The following is a 24,353-nucleotide window of genomic DNA, read 5'->3' as shown; positions in this document are numbered from 1 at the left end:
TGTGTCACAGTGGTGGCTGAGGGAGAGGTTAAAACATAAGGGGACTAAGAACAGAAAAGGTGGGGGGGGTGCCAAGGGGGGGTGGGCGTGGCTAGTAAATAGCAGAAAAAGAACCAAGGAGGAAGAGGAAGAACAGAACAAGAGAGGAGTGAGAAATAGAGAAATGAAAAATATGAAGGAGGGAGAAAAAAGGTAAATAAAGAAAAATTGACACAAACTTAAAAGGCTAAACAAGAAATGCATGTTTAGACAACATGATAATTGGAATTCAGTTGTTTAATCAAAATGACTAATTTTTGAAACACAGGGCTCAATGTCCTCTGTAAGCTGCGCTTTGTTCTGCGCCTGTTTCTTTTAATGCGCAGTCCCTTTAAATTTCTGCGCATGCACAGTATTTACGATGTAAAAGCCGGTGAGCGGCCTGCGCGGGACCTTTCCGATTAATGCATGGCCGCACACGCCCCTTAGCAGAAACGCTGGCAGGGCTCTATCAGAGATGTGCTAAAACCTGCTGGAGCAATGGCAGGAGACTCCAACTGAACTGCCAATGAGCTTTCTCTCATATTAATTCCCTTTGAGATTTTAGCTGCATTGTGAGCGCTACAATTGGCCTCAGCACCCAGAGAGAGAGAGTAATGAGAGACGGGAAAACACGGAGCAAACGGTGGGAGAATAAGAGAGACACACACACACACAGAATTAGAAAGGGCAAGTGAAACAGAGAGACATACACAGAAGAAGGGGAAGAGTAACAAACAAAAGGAGAGTCATTTTGATTTTGTGTGATTATGTAAAACAGGCGATATCAATTCAGCTGTCTGTTATACATCTCTCCTCATTTTCATTTCCATTGGGCGGCTGAAACAATATCACCAATTTTATACTGTCACCCAAAGTCAAAATGATCCGCCAAGTAGCTCGTAAGAGAGACTTCTCTGCACACTTTAAAAACCAGCGTTGCGATAGACTCCAATGCAGACCTCAGTATGAATGATATAAGTGGGTCTTCTCCGTATATTACTGATAGAGCTTGATTTTAATAGCCCTAAGGAGACGGGTTTGAAGGTGGGTCTGTTGGGAAAATCAGGAAAAATGGCTTCAGACACGCAACCCACCTCCATCCCACCCCCACCCGATTTTCCTGAGTGTTTGTTTAACCGCTCCCAAACTGACCCATCTCCAACCGGTGGGACAGGTAGTTAATCCTATTTTCATTGTGGTTTCCCATTTTCCCGCTTCTGGCTCCTGCTTCCCGACTAGTCAGAAACAGGCCAGGTTCAAGGAGATGAGTTGCTGGAGGACTTGATATGTATGCATTGGTGGAATGCTTTAAAAGCGCCCCTGAAACATGGCTGACATTCAAATGCAACAACTTTGCTGTTGTAGGTATGGGATAACATTTTGCAAATCTACTGACCTTGTGACTGTTCAAGCTGACACCTATCTGCAGTGTTTCATGAATGGAAATATTTCAGGCCACTTCGACTCTGCGCTTGCAAGATTGTTACCTCAAATGAAATCTATAGCAAGGGGATGGGAAACATTTATGCCATCTCATCCTGGTCCTCATAATCGGAGGAGTAGCAGCCGCGTGGCTCAGCGCAGGTCTTCCTCGGAAGAGGAGGAGGAGGAGGACGAGGGGCGCCTGTTGTGACCAATGCAGCATCCCTCCCATTCACTGCTGCCCATCAACCAGGGTATGCACACTGCCATTCCACACTACCATAAGCTTACTCTTTAAACATAGGTGGCCACCATAGGGCTCTGTAATTGCTGGCGACAATTGTTCAATGTCATACTTCATCTCTGCTATACCCTCTTATTTCCTATCACTTTTACCATCATCATTACAAATGTAAGTCGCCCTGAGCCCTCAATGAGCTTCTGACATTTCCCAGAACATATAGGCCACACAATCAACTGTTTGACATAATTTATCTTTAACACATGACAAAATATACCAACAAAAGTCAGAAAAAAAGAAACATCACCCAAGTGAGTCCCCTTGTGACTATATGTGCTTAATCTTTCTCTTACGCGTGCTTCTATGTGATGCTTCTCCTGTGGCTTCAGCAGATGTAGAGGCACCTTGCTGACTAGGATGCTACACCTGCTTAGACACCTTTGGTGGGCATCCTCTGGGTTTGGGAGCCTGGGAGGGCTGTTCAACAGTCTGCTCTTCCTGCAGCTGTGCAGGGGCTGAAATGGCCATCTCAGTTGTTTCTGCAAAGTGTGTCTCTGACCAAGGGCTCTGCAGTGGCATGGTCGTGCGAGCGCTTTGAGAGGAGCCCACACTTCCTTCTGTCCTGCCAACAGCATCCCTCTCATGGGTCAGCCACACCCCAGTGCTGGCAAGTGGCAGAAGAGCACCTTGCTGCACTTCAGGGGGGCCAGGAGGACCTGTATCTGCACTGGCAGTCCTCATCAAAAGGACGTCCATGAAGCTCTGGTCTCTCTGCTCAATAGCTGCCCATCGCTCCTCCAGAGATGTCATTCTATTCTGAATAGTCACCATGTTTTCGTGAATCTGGCGACTTATTTCCTCCATGGCCGTAGCCAGCCTTTCCACGGAGGTTACGATCCTATCCACGGAGGTTGCCATCCTATCTATGGTGGTGTGTACATGCGCCATTGCATCCACCACAGCAGTGCTGATGTTAGAGATGCACTCCTCCATTCTCTCTACACTCGCACTAACCCTGGAGGAAAACCCTTCCAAAGACAACTGCACTTGTTCCTGTATTTCACAAACCGCTCTTTTTCTGGATGGCCCCAGAGGCACAGCGTCTGCATGCAGCTCAGCAGAGCTAGGAGAGACCTGCAACCTCCGCAGAGGACTCTCCACTGCTGTCACTGTCTCCACCATCTGCTGATGCTCACTTGTGTGCTGTGATAGACCAGGTGGCAACACTACTCTAACTCGCGAGGGCCCCACCGAGGTGAGCGTTGCTGCGCTGCTGCTGGGTGTGCTGAGTCCTGGTGACGCTGCTCCCTCAGAGGCTTCCGGTTCCTCTGCGGAGATGTCCGGCTCTTCGTCCTGGATCGTGGGGAGGCGGTCGCTCGATGGTCCTGTGGGAGAGTAAAGGCATGAGTTAGACATCTGATATTGATGTAGCAGACACATCCTTTTGAGCAGATGATACAAAGCGATTCTCTATGAACATCATATAGAATTGTATTCGGAGAGGGATGGAACTCTTATTGGGCCAGTAATTCCGGTCCCAATGCGTGAGTACGGACGGTGTACTCACGCGTGGGCCCGTTGGAAGTGCCGGATTTCAGCATGCACAGCGCATGCGCGGGAAACTGGCATTTCCTCTCCATCGAACCAAGGGGCTAAGAGGTCCAACACGTGCGCGCAGGACTCTGCGCGCACGCGTTGAACTTCCTTCGTTTTGACAGGTTTGCGCGTGTGCAAGGGCCTGAACTTTTTAGAAATGAAAAAAGGAGGCGTAAGGAGTGGATTCTTGAAGGTAAGTGGTCTATTATTTAAAATTATTACATTTTTTCCAAAACTTCATTGTTTTTAAGGACTTTACAGTAAGGTAAGTTTATTTTTAGACCCGATTTCGTAAAAAATTATTTTTTTCAAAAATTTTATTAATTGTTTTAAATAGTTTTTTACAGTTATTTATAGTTTATTTAATTATTGGGATGTTTTTTAAAATTTTAATTAAAGTTAAACTAGTCTTTTGGGCGCCCGTACTTTTCATGAGTTTGACAGTCTTTACTATTGTTGTATCCGTGTGTTAATGGAGACACGGAATGCAGGAGTTGGTTTCACAGGTGTTTACTGAACAAAGTCTGGAGGTGAACTAACAGATACAAGACACTATACAGGCTTATATAGTGGCCATTACCGGCATTACAGTACACAGGGGGCTTTTAAAGGCACATACACCACAATTCCTCCCCTTTTAGACAACCACTACATAACATTTTAAGTAATCATTAATTAACATGTTTACAAGAACAATAATCTACACATTTGCTGCAGTTAATCAATTATAAGTCAGTCTCTCTGGAGGCTTCCTGACTCGGTCCGGATAACGCCTTGGTGGTGTAATAGTTTTTGGTGGTGCAGTAGGTTCTTTTGGCAAGGTCGACTCGGCTTGAATGCCAGTGTCAAGTTCATCTGGTTCCAGTATCACCGGATCGGAGGTAGATACTATGGGTATCTCTGCTTCCTCATTAGGCATATAGAGTTGTGGTGTAGGTTGTCCCTTTTCGGATGACTCTATGATCTGGTCAGCATGGCGCCTTATTATGCTTTCTCCAATGTCCACGGTATACATCAGCGGTCCTAGTCATGTGCAAATAGTTCCAGGCTGCCATTTCTCGGTACGGTAGTCCCGGGCCAAAACTTGTTGACCTATCTGGAAGGTTCTAGTTGGCCTTTCATTCATGCCTTGAAATTGTCAGTTCTCCACGTCCCTTCTGATGTTTGGCTTGATCAAATCCAGCCGGCATCTTAGGCTTCTATTGAAGAACATCATGGCGGGAGTTTGGTTTGTAACCACATGTGTTGCATTCCTGTATGCAAACAAGAAGTTATCTACCTTATGCTGTAGATTTATGTCTTCATTACCCATGGCCTTTATGGCCTTCTTGAAGGTCTGGACAAACCTTTCAGCCAATCCATTGGTGGCGGGATGGTATGGGGCGGACGTGTAGTGCTTAACCCCATTGTTTTTTAAGAACGTCCTGAATTCTTCGGACACAAATTGCGGTCCATTATCAGAACAGATCTGTTCAGGCAGCCCATTCCTGGCAAATATGGTCCTTAATACTGTGATGGTTTTTTCCGTGGTGGTGGAGGACATCTTTATTACCTCCGGCCACTTGGAGTGTGCATCCACCGCGATTAAGAACATTGAGTCCATAAATGGACCAGCAAAGTCGATGTGTACCCTTTGCCATGGAGATGAGGGCCACTCCCATGGATGTAGAGGGGCTTGTGGTGGGGCGTTTTGGACCTTCTGGCATCCTAGGCAGCTCTTGGTCATTTCTTCGATGTCTCCATCGATACCTGGCCACCACACAAACGCTCTGGCTAGTTTCTTCATTTTCACTCCACCCAGATGCCCCTCGTGAAGCTCCTTTAGCACTTTATCCTGGAGTTTGGGTGGAATCACCACTCTGGATCCACACATCAAGGTTCCTCGGCACACTGACAGCTGTTCTCTTCTTTGCGAGAATGCTGGCAACAGTGGTTCGCCATGTGCTGGCCATCCCTTCACCGTTAAATCGTAGACTCGTGAGAGAGTCGGGTCATTTCTCGTTTCCTTTTCAATGGTAGAATTTGTTACTGGTAGACATTCCACTATGGTTGAGTGGAACATCGCCACTGGGTCCACTGTAGGTGCCTCTTCTACCGTTGGCAACGGTAGGCGCGATAAACCGTCAGCATTCCCATGCTGTTTTGATCCTTTGTATTCTATGTCACATTGGTGTGCCCCTAGGAAAAGGGACCACCTCTGTAGCCTTTGCGCTGTCATAATGGGAACACCCTTTTTAGGGTTGAATATGGAGACGAGGGGTTGATGGTCAGTCAACAAGGTAAATTTTTGTCCGTGTAGGTAATGGTTGAATTTCTTCACTCCCCACACCAGGCTGAGTGCCTCCCTGTCGATCTGGGCATAGTTACGCTCAGCTGAGTTCAATGAGCGTGACGCAAAAGCTATCGGCCGCTCCGAGCCATCAGGGAATCTATGCGATAATACCACTCCTACGCCGTAAGGGGATGCATCGCACGCCAGTCTGATTGGCAGTGATGGGTTGTAATGAGCCAAAACTTCCTTGGATGTGATCAAGCCTTTGCATTTATGGAAGGCACGTTTACAGTCTTCGCTCCATTTCCAAATTACTCCCGTTTGTAGCAGTTTGTTAAGAGGGTGCAGAAGAGTTGACAAGTTCGGCAAAAATTTATGATAGTAATTTATCAATCCCAGGAACGACCTTAATTGTGAGACATTTTCAGGTGCTGGGGCTTTTATGAACGCTTCAATTTTTTCAGGTGACTTATGCAACACTTCCTCGTTAATTATGTGGCCACAATATGATATTTGTTTCTGGAAAAATTCGCACTTGGGGCGATTTGCTCGTAGGCCCCGTTCTCTCAGCCTAGTGAGCACCTGCTCCAAATTGGCAAGGTGCTCGTTGTCGTTTTCTTCTGTTACAAGGATGTCGTCTAGGTAGCATTGAGTCCCCGGAATCCCTTGGAGGACTTGCTCCATAGCTCTTTGCCAGATAGCTGGAGCTGATGCTGCTCCGAAAACCAGTCGATTCTACTGGTACAGACCTTTGTGTGTATTTATCATGAGATACTTTTTAGAGGCCTCTTCAACCTTCATCTGTAGATATGCCTGTGCCAAGTCAATTTTGGTGAAACATTTCCCTCCGGAGAGTGAGGCGAAAATATCTTCTATCCTCGGAAGAGGATACTGTACCGTGTGAAGAACCGGGTTTACAGTCACCTTGAAGTCCCCACAGATGCGAATTTTTCTCTCTTCTTCAGATTTATCATTATTCAACGTTTTCTTCATGACCGGGATGATGGGTGTTGCCCACTCGCTCCAATCTATCTTGGATAATACGCCTGCCTTTTCCAAATTCTCCAGCTCTGCCTCGACTGCTGGACGAATTGCGTATGGCACCGGCCTTGCCTTAAAAAACTTGGGAATTGCCGCATCTTCCACTTTTATTGAGGCGGTGACGCCTTTCAAGGTTCCTAGTTCCTGTTGAAACACTTCCTTGGCGTTGGCCAAGATGTCTTTTAATCGTTCAGGTATGACGTCATCATCATTTTTTTTCTTACTGGTCACCGTCAGTGCCTGAATGGAGTGCCAGTCTAAACGTATCTTCCTGATCCATTCACGTCCCAACAGCGGTGGACCACCATCTTGCAGAACGTATAAATACAACTTCTGTATTTCCTTGCCGTTGTATACAACAGGCACCCTTATTTTCCCTTTGGGGTATACTTTCTGCCCCGTATATGTTTTCAAGATAATGGATGTGTCTTTCAAAGGTATATGCGGAAATAGCCGCTCGTAATCCCGTCGACTTATGACGGTCAGAGCTGATCCTGTATCTAGCTCCATTTTAACTGGGGACCCCGCTATCGTGAGGGTAACCCAAATGGTCTGGTAATCTTCTTTGGCAATTACATTATGTAATTTGAGACAGCTTAGTCTCTTGTTTCCAGAGCCGTTATCGCTCTTCTGGTCTTTGGAGCTACTGTCCGTCATCATTTGTACCTTTCTGTACTTTTCCTTATTGATTTTTTTCCTGTCCGTGGATTTTTTGTTTCCAGATCGGCATACACATGCAATGTGTCCAATCTTTCCGCATTGCCTGCATGCTTTGTCCTTGAACCAGCAGTCCCTCTGGTCATGGGTGGATCTGCCGCAGCGATAATATCTCTCAAATCCCTGTGTCATTTCATGGGTGCCGAAGTCCTGTGGCTTTTGCTGTATCTCTGCAGCTCCTCTTGCGGCTGCTTCGTATGATACAGCCACACTGAAAGCCTTGTCCAGTGTCAAATCTTTCTCAGAAAGTAGCCTTTTCTGTGTTCCTTCACTTAGGAGACCACAGACGAATTTGTCTCGAAGAGAATCTGCCAGTCCTGCCCTGAATTGGCAGTGCTTTGACAGCTTCCTTAATTCGGTGAGGTAATCAGCGTTACTTTCATTCTTGTGCTGATTCCTCCTGAAGAATTTGAATCGTTCCGCTATCAGCAGCGGCGTTGGGTTTAAGTGCTCCTGTAGGGTATCAACAATCTCCTTAAAATTCTTGTCCTTCGGTTTGGCTGGAGTGATTAAGTTTCGTAACAGCCCGTATGTCCTTGCGCCCATTAGATTTAGAAGTACTGATGCCTTTTTATCATCCTCTATTTCATTTGCTGTGCAATATACCTCCACTCTTTCCACATATGTGGTCCAATCCTCTATATCGCTATCGAAAGCAGTAATATTGCCAGTCTTAGGCATCCTGAAAAAAAAATGGCGCCTCCCACGCTTTCCTTTCTTCCCCGCAGAAAAAAAATGGCACCTCCCGCGCTTTCCCGCCGCTGCTGACAACGCTGTTCTCCGCGGTTTTTATTTACATAGGTATTTTTAATAGGTGGAGACTCGTTCCCGCCGGACTCTCTGGGACTTTTCCCTCCCTCTGCTTGTTCCGAACGCCGACCTGCTTTGCAGCGCCGGCCGTCTCCCGAGTGCTCCATCCTCTGTCTCTGTTTGCCTCCGCCTTCGCTGCTCGGCCCCGCTGCAGAGCCAGCTGATGGAGTCCCAGCCCGCCGCCCAGGAAGGATTATTGCAGTACCTGCCACCAGCTCGGCTAGCTGGTGAAACCACAGTTTTTTTTTTTCTTTCTTGTTTTTCTTCGACTTTCGTCTGAGGAATCGGTCTCCTTGAGGTGCTGCCGAATTGCAGGTAAGTCCGTTTCCAATTCGTCGCCACTGTTGTATCCGTGTGTTAATGGAGACACGGAATGCAGGAGTTGGTTTCACAGGTGTTTACTGAACAAAGTCTGGAGGTGAACTAACAGATACAAGACACTATACAGGCTTATATAGCCCGAGTGGCCATTACCGGCATTACAGTACACAGGGGGCTCTTAAAGGCACATACACCACAACTATTTCCCCTCCCCTGATTGGCTGCAGAGTGCTCACCTGATCCCAGCCGGCACATCGCACTAACTACGCCACTGGATCAGGTAAGCATATCGCGCCGACATCTGAACTGGGCCAGTGACAGGAAATGCAAGCAGGCTCGGGCTTCAGATGTCAGCGCGCAGGGTGAGTGCAGATCGGGGGCTTGCATGTGAGGCAAGCACCCAATCCTAATTTCTGGCCCATTATGTCACCAGCTTCCTCTAGTGTGCCCGTCTCTCCAACGCCCACTTCCAGGTCCTCGCCACCTCCAACAATCTCTGTATGTAGCCTCCTCAGCACTGGTCAATGTGGCTAAGGTAGGTGTTCCTCCTCCAGTCATTGCTCTCTCCCTCTTATTTTGGGCTATCTTTACCTGCAAGGAGGGACACAAGCAGTGTTTCAGCCACAGTGATGGAGTGAGTGTGATTAATCCCTACCATAGAAGCTTTGAGTGAAACGAAGATGGGGTAAGGTCCCAAGAGGAAGGTAGCTCCGTGTGCGTTGTTAGTTGTTGTCACTGCATGACAGTGAGAGCGAGTCTAAGGGGCGCATAGGCAGGATGCTGAAGTGATTCAGTGTAGAGACAGAGATGGATAGGAAAGGGTGCAAGGGAAGTCAGGGTAAGGTGGGATGTGAAGGAGGAGGCTTACAATGCAGAGTGCTGGTGATGAGAAGAGAAGGGAAGCAGAATGAAGGTAAGTGAGATGGGATACTCACTTTTAATCTCACAAGATCATTAAACCTTTTGCGGCACTGGATCCATGGCCGTGCATATGTGGACCTTGCGCTGACCTCCTGAGCAATGCGCAGCCAGGCTGCCTTGATCTGCTGAGGAGGCTTCCTCCGGCCATCAGGAGGGAGGAGAATCTCCCTGCGCCCTCTGACAGCATCCACAAGAACTTGGAGGGACTCATCATTAAAACAAGGAGCTGCCTTGCCTCTGGAAGAAGTCATAGCTGTGAAAAGAAGTGCAATGGAAAGGCTCAGGCTGAATGGCAGCTTTAAAAGGAGCTGCTATTATGACATCATCAGAGGCGGCCAGCCGACCCGATCCCACTCATTGGACCAGCCAGCGCACCTCCATGAAATTAACAAGCTAGTTTAATAAAAATCGCAACTCTGCAGCTGTTCCCGCCAGAAGTGGCACCCAAACCCGCCCACCACACAACCCGACTCCAATCTGCCTCGGGAATTAAAATCGAGCCCATAGAGTCTGATGCAATTTCTAGTAAAATAGGATGCTTAAATTAATGCTCTTCATTACTGACCTCACTTGGGTTCTCCTGAAACACCATGATGCAATTTGTTCCCCGCGCATTGCGTCACATCTACATGTTTTTTGGAATTAGCCCTGCTCTATTGTACCAGAGCAGCTTAGAAGGAAGAATAGAGCGAGGGAAAGGGATGGGGGGGGGAACACATACTACAACAACAACAACTTGCATTTATATAGCGCCTTTAACACAGTAAAACATCCTAAGGCACTTCACAGGAGTGTTAGCAGACAAAATTAAACACTGAGCTACTTGAAGCGATTTTAGGACAGGTGGCCAAAAGCTTGGGCAAAGAGGTAGGTTTTAAGGAGCGTCTCAAAGGGAGAAAGAGAGGTGGAGAGGTTTAGGGAGGGAATTCCGGAGCTTAGGGCCTAGGCAGCTGAAGGCACGGCCGCCAATGGTGGAGCAAAGCAAATTGGTGGGTGCACAAGAGGCCAGAATTGGAGGAGCACAGAGATCTCGGAAGGTTCACCAACTGGCAATTGAAAAAGGAAGATACAAGAAATCCCGGCAGCCTAGAGAGAATAGAATATGTGATCAATGTCTGGCCGGTGAGGTTGAGACAGAGATGCATTTCCTCCTAAAATGCGAAAAATTCAACACATCAAGAAACATATTATTTGACAAGCTCAGCCAAACAACCCCAGATTTCAAGGAATTGGATGACCTGTCAAAATTAAGATTAGTCCTGGGAGAAGGAGACAGACCATACCTTGGTGCCAAATATGTAACAACATGTCACAACCTGAGGACTGTTTAAAATTAATACTGAATGTACCCACTGATGTACAAAGACTGTTTAAATTAATATTGTTTAAAGTAATATTGTATGTACCCAACGAAGGTCAAAATTGTTTGACACCTACAGAATGTTGGAAAACTGTACTTTTTGTTATGTAAGCTTTGGCAATATGGTTCCCTGTAAACTTTCATGCCAATAAATCATTTGAATTGAATTGAATTGAATTGATAGGAAGGGGATGAGGTCATGGAGGGGATTTGAAAAGAAGGATGAGAATTTTAAAATTGAGGTGTTATCGGATCCTCCCTCTTTAATCCCTGTGGGTCAAGCTTATGGACTGGAGTGCTATTGTTGTCAAAGCAAATAATAACTTGAGAGCAACAGGAATTATTCAAAAGCCTGAATTATTTACCATCACCTGCCCTGGAGTGCACCAAGCTTTAATTGCTGATTGAAATGCTGCACTTATATGCAAAATATTCTTTTGTCAGTCCTTATACATTAAGCAAGGTTGGCTAATTACATTGTCAACATGATTCTTTGGTTTGATTAGTAATTATCCTGTTTCATTGCTATTAAACATGTTTAAACAGCTCTGTTATGTAGTGGGGACCCATTGTGTCTATTCAATGAGTTGTTGAGGTGGGAACCTTCGTGTATGTATTACAATGGCAAAATTCCAATGTGTCAATTGACCATCTGATTGAATGGCATGGCACTCCTATTTTAGTGAAATGACTAGCTTAGCACTGATCTGTAATTATCCAGCCTGGCAGAACAGTCCAATGATCTGGCAAATTGCTTCCGTTCAAAGAGAGTTAGTGCTGGATTTTACTCCGGGGGTGGTGTAGCTGCCACAAGTGGCAGGACTTCAGACTCCCGCCCCAACCCCACGTGACTCAAACCCGTTTTCCTGGGTCGGAGGTCACTGGTGTAGGCAAGGTGGGCTTCCAGCTGTATTCCTGCTCCATAGAGGGAGCCCGTCAGAAGCCAGAAAAGCTGGACCGTTGTTGCACCAGAAAGGGTTGGGGGGTGGGGTGGGAGTCAGGTAGGTGCCGTCTTTCTGATGAGACGTTAAACTGAGACCTCATCTGCTCTCTCAGGTGGAGCTAAAAGATCCCATGGCCACTAATCGAAGGAGAGTAGGGGAGCTATCCCCGATGTCCTGGCCAATATTTATCCTTCAACCAACATAACAAAAACAAATTATCTGGCCATTATCACATTGCTGTTTGTGGGAGCTTGCTGTGTGCAAATAGGCTGCTTCATTTCTTACATTACAACAGTGACCACACTTCAAAAGTACTTCATTGGCTGTAAAGCGCTTTGGGACATCCTGAAGTCATGAAAGGTGCTGTAGAAATCAAAGCCTTTCTTAATTAAACACCATTTTTATTGCCAATTTAAAACCCTAGGGTTTTATTTTCAGTGTAAAATCAGGAGATTATCAAGTGGGAAAAATTGGACCAAAAATCCTGGGTGAATTCGGAAAATCAATTAAAATTTTTTATTTTGAACAATGCTAAAACTCAAGAAAACCAGCCAAGGAAGTTTTAAAGAAAGGTACAATCAAGGTAAATGACAACACAGAATTATTTATACAGTTCATGGACACTTTGCAGCTCGCTATCTGCTCTCACTTAAACCCCAAGATATTGTCAACCCTACTTCAGTCCCACGCTCCTGAGCTTTGGCCACCCAGAGTGGAGGGGGTAAGGGTCAGGCAAGTTGGAGGACCTTCTCGTGGGTCTGCTTCTGGGCCATGGCCATGTTGGCCATTCACAGATCCAGGTTGGATGCGGCCCGTGGGGGGAGGGGGTTGGGGTGGTCTCCCTGACTGCCTGCCTCTTTTCCACGGTTCTTCTCCACGCCTGGGTGGCCTTGGAGAAGGAGCACGCGGTGTCCGCCGGTGCGCTTGAGACCTTCTGCGATTGGTGGGCACCACAGGGACTGAAGTGTGTAGTGGCTAATAGTACTAACATTATTATTTAAGTTTATAATTTTCCTTTGTTTTATAGTTTAGTTTAACGTAAATATAGCATTTTCTTTAGCTTGGAGACTTTAAAGCTGTCTTGAGAATCTGAAACTATTCAATTAGCACAAACCTTGTATCTATTCACTGCCAGCCAATCAACCCAATGCCTGAAATAATGAAACTCCCAAATAGTTAAACATTTTTATTTATTAGTTCGAACAAAAGATGTCAGGACGAGAAGGGGGTTGTCCTGTGCTGTTGTGACCATATTCTGTGTGTTCTTTATGTGTACTGTGTCTTTATTCTCTTCATCCCAGCGATCTGCATACTGCCGTGTTTGAATGGAGGCCTCTGTATAGCGTCATACGAGTGTGACTGCCCATCAGGATGGACTGGCTCACGGTGTCATCGTGGTAAGATTGCTTCAGGTTCTAATCCGTCGCATTGCAAGCGAATCTGAAATGAAGCTTACAGCACAGAAGGAGGCCATTCGGCCCATCGTGCTTGTGCTGGCTCTTTGAAAGAGCTACCCAATTCGTCCCGCTCCCACTGCCCCTCCCCCCACCCCCGGTCTTTCGCCATAGCCCTGCAATTTTTTTCCTTTTCAAGTATTTATCCAATTCTCTTTTGAAAGTCATTATTGAATCTGCTTCCACTGCCCTTTCAAGCAGTGCCTTCCAAATCATTACAACTTATCCTCATCTTCCCATTGGCTTTTTTGCCAATTGCCTTAAATTTGTGCCCTCTGGTTACCAACCCTCTTGCCAGTGGAAACAGTTTCTCCTTATTTACTCTATTAAAACCCCTCGTAATTTTGAAGACCTCTGTTAAATCTGCCCTTAACCTTCTCATGCGCTTTTATCTTGTTCACGAATCAGGCAGGTTCCAGAAACTGGTTGTTTAACACCCACATGTTATTTCATGAAGATTTGTTCAGGTCAAGTCAGAGGCTTATCCATGTGTCTGAATTGCTAGTAAACTGTGACAAATTAGACAACATCAGTTGCTTGTTCAATTGGGATATTTTAATGGGGGTGTAGCCTGTACATAAAAACACAGAGCTAGCATGTGAACTGCCTGATGTTTTGTTAGTCTAATTTAACTGATGCCATTTCTGTCCACTATTTAGCTGTGTGTCAGACACCGTGCTTAAATGGTGGCAAATGCATTCGACCTAATCGGTGTCACTGCCTGCCTAGTTGGACTGGCAATGACTGTTCCAGGTGAGTCCACTCATTTTAATCTTTCATGTCCTAGTTTAGAAAAACAAATACATTTGAAAATTGGATAGAGGATAAGATTGTAACTGTAGAATGTCAAACTGTTAAAAAGAAGTCAAATAGTTTCTTTTTGTTATTATGAAATCTTTCAATTCGCCATCTGGTACAGATTTCCCCACACTGTACACCTTCCATGACTGAGGGGGCAAATAGGCAATCTGCCAATGTCCCTCTTCAGGAATTTCTGTCTCTGATCTTCCCTGCTCTTTAAGGGATCATAAGAACATAAGAAATAAGAGCATATGGCCCCTTGAGCCTTCTCCGCCATTCAATAAGATTATGGTTGATCTTCCACTTTCCCACCTGATCCCCATATCCCTTGATTCCCTTTAGTGCTCAAGAATCTATCGCTCTCAGTCTTGAATATACTCAATCACTGAGGATCCACAACACTCTGGGGTAGAGAATTCCAAAGATTCACAACCCTCTGAGTGAAGAAGTTTCTTCTCATCTCAGCCCTAAATGGCTGACCCCTTATCTTGAGTCTATAACCCCTAGTTCTAGACTCTCCAGCCAAGGGAAGCAGCCTCTCAGCATCTACCCTGTCAAGCCCTCTAAGAATTTTATACATTTAATTGAGATCACCTCTCATTCTTCTAAACTTCAGAGAATATAGGCCCATTCTACTCAATCTCTCCTCATAGGACAGCTCTCTCATCCTAAATGAAGCTGAAGAAACATCAAGGCCTAGATCTTAACCTAGCACTGTCACCCCCGATGTCCTGGCTCCCTCTATTCCACCAGCCCCCCTGCCACCCCCCAGGCTCGATCACAGCCTCCAGCCTCTACTGACTGCCGGGGACCTTCCCCACGGCTAGGCTGTCAATCAGGCCGGCTATCGGCCAGGAGTCTGCAGAAGATTATTTAAACGAGGCTCCTGCCGTTAAGATCAGCAGGGCCTCCGTGTCCCTGGCCTTGCCAGGTTCTTCCCAAGCTGTCAGGATCCTCCCTGCCTCCCCGTTAATATTGAAGCCCAAGGGGGTGATTTTAGCTCAGGTGCGGGCTGTTGTCGTGTATCCGAATTTCGTGTTTCCCACATGAATCTAAATGGATGTGGGAGATTGATGCAATTTTAACTCAATTGGCCAATTGATTTCCAACGTGTGGGAAGTCTTTGCAAGGGGGTTTTTCATGACTGAAAGTCCCCTCCGATCACGTCATCATTGCTGCTGCATTTAAGGTCCACAGCAAGCCTTGCTTCTTCTGCAGGCTTCCAAGCTTCCTCCATTTGGTGTCAGAGGGACCTGCAGGAGAGATGACAAGCAGGAGGGCAAGCGCAGCTCCTCGCTTTGACGAGGCAGCACTTCAGGCATTGGTGGATGGGGCCAGGGCCCACAGGAAGGTCCTGTTCCCTTCATCAGGGAGGAAGAGGCCTCCCACTCAGACCAAGGCAGTGTGGATGCAGGTGGCTGAGGAGGTCAACTCCTTGGGAGTCACCCGCAGAACCTGGACACAGTGCAGGAAAAGATTTCATGACCTTCAGCGCACTGGAAAAGTGAGTATGAATTTCCCATCACCCTCAAGCTGATCCCCATTGCCTTTCCTCACCAGCACTCCGCTTCAGCAATCTCTTCCTCCACATCCCACTTGACACTGACATCCATGCACCCTTACCCATTCCCTCTCTCTCTATGCTCACATTCACATAACTATTCCACCATGCAGCCCTCACACTCCCTCTCACTCTGATGCTTTGAACACAACTGACAACACACAGGGAGGGCCCTTGGTCTTGCAACCTCACTCCATCTTTGTCTCCTTCTAAGTATCTATGCTATGCAATCTCTACACTCACTCCTTCATTCTCACTCAACCTCCACTTGCCTCCCTCATTGCAGGAAAAGAGAGCTCACAACAAGAGAGAGCGAGCCAGGACAGGAGGAGGGCCACCCTCAATAGCCCACCTGACCCTCTGGGAGGAGGCCGTCCTGGAAATCATTGGTATTGAGGATGATTCGCGCATGGGGGACGGACAGACGGGTGCAACACAGCAAGCTGGTGACAGAAAAGTTTCCCATCTCTCTCTTTGATATTGCATGAGTCGCTGATAATGATTGTCAAGCTGTGACAGATGGACTTACAAGCATCTGCAAAAAGCTATGTGCATGTAGCCTTTGCATCACATCTCTGACTCTTTCCTTTACTCCCCCACAGGACCATCACAAGCATCCTTTCCCCCTAGCCAGGAAGAAGAGGCTGAGCAGCCAGACTCCTCAGAGGAAGCTGGAACCTCTGAGGGCGCAGCGTCAGCAGAATTTTGCGCACCCTCAGCAGAATTTTGCGCACCCAGCACCAGCACAGACACTCATACCTCAGTGGGACCTTCGGGGCATACAGTAGTGTTGTCACCTGGTGTATCACAGCTCACAAGTGAGCATCAGCAGATTGTGGAGACAGGGATAGCAGTGGAGAGTCCTAGTCGGAGGGCGCAGGACTCTGCCAGCTCGGCTCAGCAGCATGTCGACCCTCTGCCTCTGGGTCCATCCATGAGATCAGAGGTGATGGAACTCCAGGCACAGATGCAGGAGTCTCTGGCAGGTTTTGTCTCTAGGGTCGCTGCGAGTGTGGAGCGAATGGAGGAGTCCATAGTGAACATGAGCAGAGCCTTTGTGGAGTCATTGGCGCATGAACACATCAACACGGAAAGGATGGCTACCTCCGTGTTAAGGCTGGCTACCGTGCAGGAGAGGATGGCTACGGTAGAGGAGAGGAGGGCTATGGCCATGGAGGAGCTTAGCCACCAGAGTATGGAAAATATGGTCATTGTTCAGAATAGAATGACACCTCTTGAGGAGCGATGGGCATCTATTGCACAGAGAAACCAGACCTTCATGGAAGTCCTTCTGAGTAGGACTGCCAGTGCAGATATGGGTCCCCATGGCCCCATTGATGTGCAGCAAGGTGCTCTCCAGCCACTTGCAGGCGCTGAGGGGGACCTGACCCATGAGAGGGAGGTTGGTGGCAGACATCAAGGAAGTGGGGGGTCCTCTCCAAGTGCTCACACTTCCATGCCACTGCAGAGCCCTCGGTCAGAGCCCCACCAGAGTCCACACCCAAGTGAGATAGGTGTCTCAACCCCTGCACAGCCGCAGGAGCAGCAGACTGTTGATGAGCCCTCACAGGCTCGCAACCCCAGAGGATGCCCGCCAAAGGTGTCGAGACAGGAGCAGCAGGAAAGTGAGCAAGGGGGCTCCACATCTGCTGAAGCCACAGGGGAAGCACTACGTAGGATCACGCTTAAGAGGAAAAATCTGCACAAGTAGTCACAAGGGTAGTTACTTGGGTGAAATGTTGTGTTTATTGTAAAAATGCCATCAGTTGGTTCTTGTACATAAAAATTCAGATGGCAACTGTTGCAGTTGTGGCATGTGTCATTTCGCGAATGGGACTTTCACATTGAGGACTTAGGATTACTTGCAGTTGTCAGTATGCTGGTCAAATAGCTAGGAATCCACAGGGTCTTGGCCATTGTCGATGCTCAGGTAAGAAGCTGCGAAGCAAAAGTGTTTGATTGACTAGGCTAAGCAAATCTGGCCAGGATGAGTGCGTTCCTTGCATCCCGGGCAGCAATGTTCTCACGTAATGCTGCCACTGGTTGATGGGCCTCTGCAGGATCTTCGTTTTCGCAGGAGGATATGTGAGGAGCCACTTGGTCCTCAGGAATCTGCAAGCCACGACACTGTGCCATGTTGTGAAGTGCACAGCAAACCACGATGATTCTGGAGACCCTGGCTGCTGAGTACTGCAGGGCTCCACCTGATCTATCCAGGCATCTGAAGCGCATCTTCAGCAAACCGATGGTTTGCTCGATAATGGATCTGGTGGAAATGTGGCTGGAGTTGTAGCTCTCCTCAGCTTCATTGGCTGGCCTCCTCAACGGCGTCATTAGCCACATCCTCAGGGGATAGCCCTTGTCTCCAAGTAGCCATCCGTTAAGTTGGTCTGGCAGACTGAATAGCGGAGGCACACTAGACTGGTGCAGTATGAAGGAGTCATGGCAACTGCCAGGGTACATGGCACAAACATGCAAAATTTCCTTCTTGTGGTCACACACCAGCTGAATGTTGAGGGAGTGGAAGCCCTTGCGGTTGACAAAAATACCTGGATTGCGATGGGGTACCCTATGGGCCACATATGTGCAGTCAACGATGCCCTGCACCCTTGGAAAGCCTGCCAGATGAGCTAATCCCTTGACACTTGCTCGATCCTTGGTGAAATGGATGTGATTGTGCGCGAGGGCATAGAAGACGTCGGTTACCTGCGTGATGCAAGTGTGTGCGGCCGCCTGGGAGATGCCGCTGATGTCTGCTGTTGATCCCTGGAATGAGCCTGAGGCAAAAAAGTCGAGTGCGGTGGTGACTTTTATTATGTCCGTGTATAATTGAGACACAGACTGCAGGAGTTGATTATAACAAGTCTTTACTGAATGGAGACAACCTGGAAACTGAAACTACAGAAGCCTGCTAGGGCCTTTTATACAGGGGTGGTCACTGCCGGTACTGCAGTCTGAGACCAGTTATTCCCTTAAAGGTACATACACAACAATTCCTCCCCTTTTAGATCAACAGTACAAAACATTCATTTAACAACTAAATAATAACTAATTACAATTACAATTATGGTTGCTAGATACATTGGTTGAAGTTAAGCAATTATAAGTTCAGTCTTTGAGGAGACTTCCTGATTCTGTCTGGATAACGCCTCTTTGGGATATCAGGTTCTTCTGGCAAGGTTGCGTCGGGATCAATGTCGTTGTTTGGTTCGTCTGCTTCCAATATCACCGATTCTGCGGTAGATGCAATTGGTACTTCGGTTTCATCGCCAGGTGTATCAGATCGTGGTGTGGAGTTGACGTTTTCCAGTGACTCTAGAATCTGGTCAGCATGGCGTCTTACAATGCTCTCTCCAACGTCCACGGTATACATTAGAGGTCCTTGCCGTGTACAGATCGTTCCTGGCTGCCATTTCTCTGTGCGGTAGTCCCGGGCCAAAACTGGTTGACCTATCTTAAAACTCCTGGTCAGCCTTTCATTCATATTCTGAAACTGCCTGTTCTCCACATCTCTTCTGACGTTTGGCTTAACCAAATCCAAGCGGCATCGTAGTCTTCGATTGAAGAACATCATGGCTGGAGTTTGGTTGGTAACCGCATGTGTCGCATTCCGGTAGGCAAACAAGAAGTTATCCACTTTGTGTTGTAGGGGTATATCTTCATTACACATTGCCTTGATAGCCTTCTTGAATGTTTGAACAAACCTCTCGGCCAATCCATTAGTGGCTGGATGATATGGGGCGGATGTGTAATGCTTAACACCATTGTTCTTTAAGAACCTCCGGAACTCTTCAGACACAAACTGTGGTCCATTGTCAGAGCAAATCTGTTCAGGCAGCCCATTCCTGGCGAATATGGTTCGTAAGACTGTGATAGTTTTTTCTGTGGTGGTTGAGGACATTTTTATTACCTCTGGCCACTTTGAATGTGCATCCACCGCAATTAAAAACATCGAGTCCATAAAGGGACCAGCAAAATCAATGTGCACCCTTTGCCATGGAGATGAGGGCCACTCCCATGGATGTAGAGGGGCTTGTGGTGGGGCGTTTTGGACCTTCTGGCATCCTGTACAGCTCTTGGTCATCTCTTCGATTTCTCTATCGATTCCCAGCCACCACACAAACGCTCTAGCTAAGTTCTTCATTTTTACCCCTCCCAGATGACCCTCATGAAGCTCATTGAGCACTCTATCCTTCAATTTGGGTGGAATTACTACTCTGGATCCACACATCAAGGTTCCTCTGCACACTGACAGCTGTTCTCTTCTCGGCGAGAATGCTGGCAGCAGTGGTTCGCCATGTGCTGGCCATCCCTTCACCGTTAAATCATAGACCCAGGAGAGTGTCGGGTCATTTCGTGTTTCCTTTTCTATGTTTGCATTCGTCACAGGGAGACATTCGACTATAGTCGAGTGGAATAACTCCACTGGATCCACTGCCAGTTCTTCTTCCACCGTCGGCAACGGTAGGCGCGACAATCCATCAGTATTCCCATGCTGTTTAGTTCCTTTGTACTCGATGTCATATTGGTGTGCCCCTAGGAAAAGGGACCACCTCTGTAGCCGTTGTGCCGTCATTATCGGTACGCCCTTCTGAGGGTTGAAAATGGAGATGAGAGGTTGATGATCAGTTAGTAGAGTAAATTTCTGACCGTGCAGGTAGTGATTGAACTTCTTCACCCCCCACACCAGGCTGAGGGCCTCTCTGTCAATCTGCGCGTAGTTACGCTCGGCTGAAGTTAACGAGCGTGATGCAAAAGCCATCGGCCTCTCTGAACCATCAAGGAATTTATGTGACAGTACCGCCCCAACACCGTAGGGAGACGCATCACACGCCAGTCTTATCGGTAGTGATGGGTTGCAGTGAGCCAATACTTCTCTTGAAGTGATTAGGTCCTTACTCTTCTGAAAGGCCCGCTTACATTCATCGCTCCATTTCCATGCTACTCCCGTTCGTAGTAGGGCGTTCAGTGGATGCAGAATTGTGGACAAATTCGGCAAAAACTTATGGTAGTAATTCACCAATCCGAGGAATGACCTCAGTTGCGACACATTTTCAGGCGCTGAAGCCTTAACTACCGCTTCAATTTTGTCAGGGGACTTATGCAATCCCTCTTCATCAATCACGTGGCCACAATACGATATCTGTTTCTTAAAAAACTCGCACTTAGGGCGATTGGCTCGTAGCCCATGTTCACGTAGTCTAGTGAGCACCTGCTCTAGGTTGGCAAGGTGTTCACTGTCATCTTCACCTGTCACTAGGATGTCGTCCAAGTAACACTGAGTCCCCGGAATCCCTTGCAGGACTTGTTGCATCGCTCTTTGCCATATCGCCGGAGCTGATGCTACTCCGAATACCAGTCGATTATACTGGTAAAGACCTTTGTGAGTGTTTATTGTATTCGACAGGCACCCTTATTTTTCTTCTGGGGTATACTTTTTGCCCCGTATACATCCTCAAGACAATGGATGTCTCTCTCAAGGGTATGTGTGAGAATAGCCGCTCGTAGTCCCGTCGATTCATGACGGTTAGAGCTGATCCTGTATCAAATTCCATTTTGACTTGGGACCCTGCTATCGTGAGGGTGACCCAAATGGTTCGGTGATCCTCTTTTGTGATTACGTTGTGAAGTTTGAGACAGCTTAGTCTCTTGTTCCCGGATTCACTATCGCTCATCTGGTCTTCGGAACTACTGTCCGTCATCTTTTGTACTTTCCTGTACGGTTCCTTTGTAGTCTTTTTGTTGTTGTTGGTCTTCTTCCCAGACCTGCAAACTCATGCAATGTGTCCCATCTTTCCACATTGCCTGCATATTTTGTCCTTGGACCAGCAGTCCTTCTGGTCATGGTTTGTTCTGCCGCAGCGATAACATTTTGCAAATCCCCGTGTCATTTCGTGGGTGCCGTATTCCTGTGGCTTTTGTTGTATTTCCGCAGCTCCCCTTGCTGCTGCTTCGTACGATACTGCCACGCTGAAAGCCTTATCTAGCGTCAGCTCTTTCTCTGAGAGTAACCTCTTCTGGGTTCCTTCACTCAGGAGTCCACAGACAAATTTGTCCCGTAAGGTATCTGCCAGGCCTGCTCCGAACTGGCAGTGCTTTGATAGCTTGCGTAGTTCCGTAAGGTAATCAGCATTGCTCTCATTTTTATGCTGATTTCTCCTGTGGAATTTAAATCTTTCTGCTATCAGCAGCGGTGTAGGATTTAGGTGTTCTTGTAGGATAGCAACAATTTCGTTAAAACTCTTCGCCTTCGGTTTGGCTGGAGTAATCAGGTCCCGCAATAGGCCATACGTTCTTGCGCCCATTAAATTTAGCAATACCGATGCCTTTTTCTCATTGGCTATTTCGTTTGCCTCGCAATATACCTCGACTCTTTCCACATACGTGGTCCAGTCTTCTATTGCATTATCGAAGGCAGTGATATCGCCAGTCTTTGGCATCTTGAAAATCTAAGATGGCGCCTCCCGTGCTTTGCCTTCGTCCCCGATGGATCAAAATGGCGCATCCCGCGCTTTTCCTTCTTCCCCGCCGAGTTAAGATGGCGCCTCCCGCGCTTTCCTGCCACTGCCGCTGCTGCCAATGCTGTTGCTGGCGATTATATTTATTTTACTATCCTGTAATGGTGACGCTCTATGGTCTTCGCACCTCCCCGATCGCTGCTGCCAACGCCGCTCTCCGCGGTATTTTTATTTTTCTATCGCGCTTCAATATTTGCTCCGTTAATTGAAGAACCATTCCCGTCGTGGAGCGGACCCTCTGGGACACTTCCCTCCCTCTTCTTAGGTCCGAACGCTGCCCGGCTGCGAAGCACCGGCCGCGCCCTGTGTGCTCCACCCTCTCTCTCTCTCTTTGCTTCCCGACTCGCTGCCCGGCCCTGTTGCAGAGCCACCCGATCGTGCTCTAGCCCGCTGCAGCCCAGGAAGGATCAGTGCAGTACCTGCCACCAGCCCGATTAGCTGGGAAACCACAGACTGGAGACCAAGCCTGGCTCTCGACAGTCTCTCCTGCACTTTTCAATTCGATGATTTGGAGAGCGGTTGCCCACAGTCGACGCCCGTTTCTCGAGTTTTTTTGGATTTTTTTTCTTTCTTCTGGCTTCGACCTTCAATAACGTCGTCTGAGGTGCTGCCGAGTTGCAGGTAAGTTCGTTTCTTACTCATCGCCAGTATTATGTCCGTGTATAATTGAGACACGGACTGCAGGAGTTGATTATAACAAGTCTTTACTGAATGGAGACAACCTGGAAACTGAAACTACAACTACAGAAGCCTGCTAGGGCCTTTTATACAGGGGTGGTCACTGCCGGTACTGCAGTCTGAGACCAGTTATTCCCTTAAAGGTACATACACAACAACTTTGATGGCCACTGGTAATGGTTGTCCACCTGGTCCGCTGGGCAGCAGGTCTTGCTGTAGCATTGCGCAGATGTCAGTCACTACCTCTCGCGAAAGTCGGAGCCGCCTTTGGCACTGCTGCTCAGACATGTTGAGGTAGCTGGCCCTGCATCTATTGACCCTGTTTGGGGGGTATCTCCTGCACCGACGGGCTTCTAGGCGCTGGCCCCTTCTGGCCTGTGCAGCTTCAGGTGGGTGAGCAGCAGCCTGGCGCTCCTGCTGCTGCTGCTGTTGCTGGTGCTGCTGTTGTTCCTGGTTCTGCTGGTGCCGCGGCTGGTGCTCGAGCTCCTCTAATGCCCAGATGGGAAGGAAATAAATGGCTCCCATGCTTCTGGTATATACCTCCGTTGAGGAAGCGCTGAGTGAAGGTGGCGAGAGGGGTTTCCCAGGAGGTCACAATGGAGATGGGTGTGAGGCACCAACCTGCCACAGGTGTGGTTAAGCCTTGTAAAAGTTGCCCCAGACCTGAGACCACGAAGTCCTGCCACCTGCAAATCATGGCTGATCAAATCTCAACTTTAATAGTTGACCTACAGTTGATAGTCAGCAATCCAATAGTGCTCCCGCCAGGTTTCACATTCGTGATTCCCACCAGGCGTGTTTTACATGGGAAAAGGGTTAAAGTTGCAAGGGCCTATTAAAATAGGATTATGGAGGCCATTTAGTGGCAATTAAGGGCCTTAAATACCAGTCCCGCCTGTTGGATGCGGGGCAGAGTCGGGACCATCAGACACGCCTGAGTTAAAATTGCTCAGAGTCGGGAACCAGGCGGGGGGGGTCCTGCCCGCCAGTTATTGTGATTTTAACACTCCGCCCGCCTCAAAGCCCGCCTCACGGTCCAATGAAAATCGAGGCCTGAGTGTCTTGCCTTGAAGACGCAACTGAGACTAGAAATCTATTTGAGAGGGTGAAGCCAATCCAACTACCTCCACACTGTAGCCCCATGCCTTGGTGCAAAGCCCCACCACCACACCGTGGACACAGTGAGGTAGATTTCCTAATTGGGCATTGGTTGGGCAGTCGGTTATTAGCATTTGCCCAGCAGTCAGTGCGCTGACCCTGCCTGATTCTGTGGCTTGAGCTTCTTTGCAAAAGTAGCACTAGCTTCCTAGCCCACATTGGGCCTGAACTGACCAGAAGGGCTGGCAGAAAGTTAGCAGGGCTGTTCAGAAGGGGATTTTACATATGGAATTACTTAGAATTTTACAGTACAGAAACTGGCCATTCAGTCCAATAGGACTGTGCCGGTGATTATGCTCCATACGAGCCTCCTTCCACCTCTCTTCATCTCACCCCATCAGCATATCCTTCTATTCCTTTCTCCCTCGTGTGTTTATCTAACTTCCCCTTAAATGCATCTATACTATTCGCCTCAACCACTCCCTGTGGTAGCAAGTTCCACATTCTGACCACTCTCTGGGTGAAGAAGTTTCTCCTGAATTCCCTATTGGATTTATTAGTGACTGTCTTATATCGA

At 47.7% G+C, this 24,353-nt stretch overlaps 1 protein-coding gene across 1 annotated transcript in view; it reads left to right on the top strand.

The window, feature by feature from the left end:
• svep1 (sushi, von Willebrand factor type A, EGF and pentraxin domain containing 1) overlaps window positions 1–24,353 on the top strand; it is a 172,263-nt gene that overhangs the window by 133,726 nt on the left and 14,184 nt on the right. The window contains exons 18-19 of the mRNA XM_085984230.1: window positions 12,968–13,063; window positions 13,780–13,873. Coding sequence (XP_085840356.1) covers window positions 12,968–13,063; window positions 13,780–13,873 — 190 coding nt within the window. The remainder of the gene's footprint in view (window positions 1–12,967; window positions 13,064–13,779; window positions 13,874–24,353) is intronic.

Source organism: Somniosus microcephalus, chromosome 1 (assembly GCF_052327205.1).
Source record: "Somniosus microcephalus isolate GS21.2 chromosome 1, FLI_Smic_1.0, whole genome shotgun sequence".
Classification (NCBI taxonomy): Eukaryota; Metazoa; Chordata; class Chondrichthyes; order Squaliformes; family Somniosidae; genus Somniosus; species Somniosus microcephalus.
The sequence above is the reverse complement of the archived record's forward strand: the minus strand, read 5'-3'. Positions and strand labels throughout refer to the sequence as shown.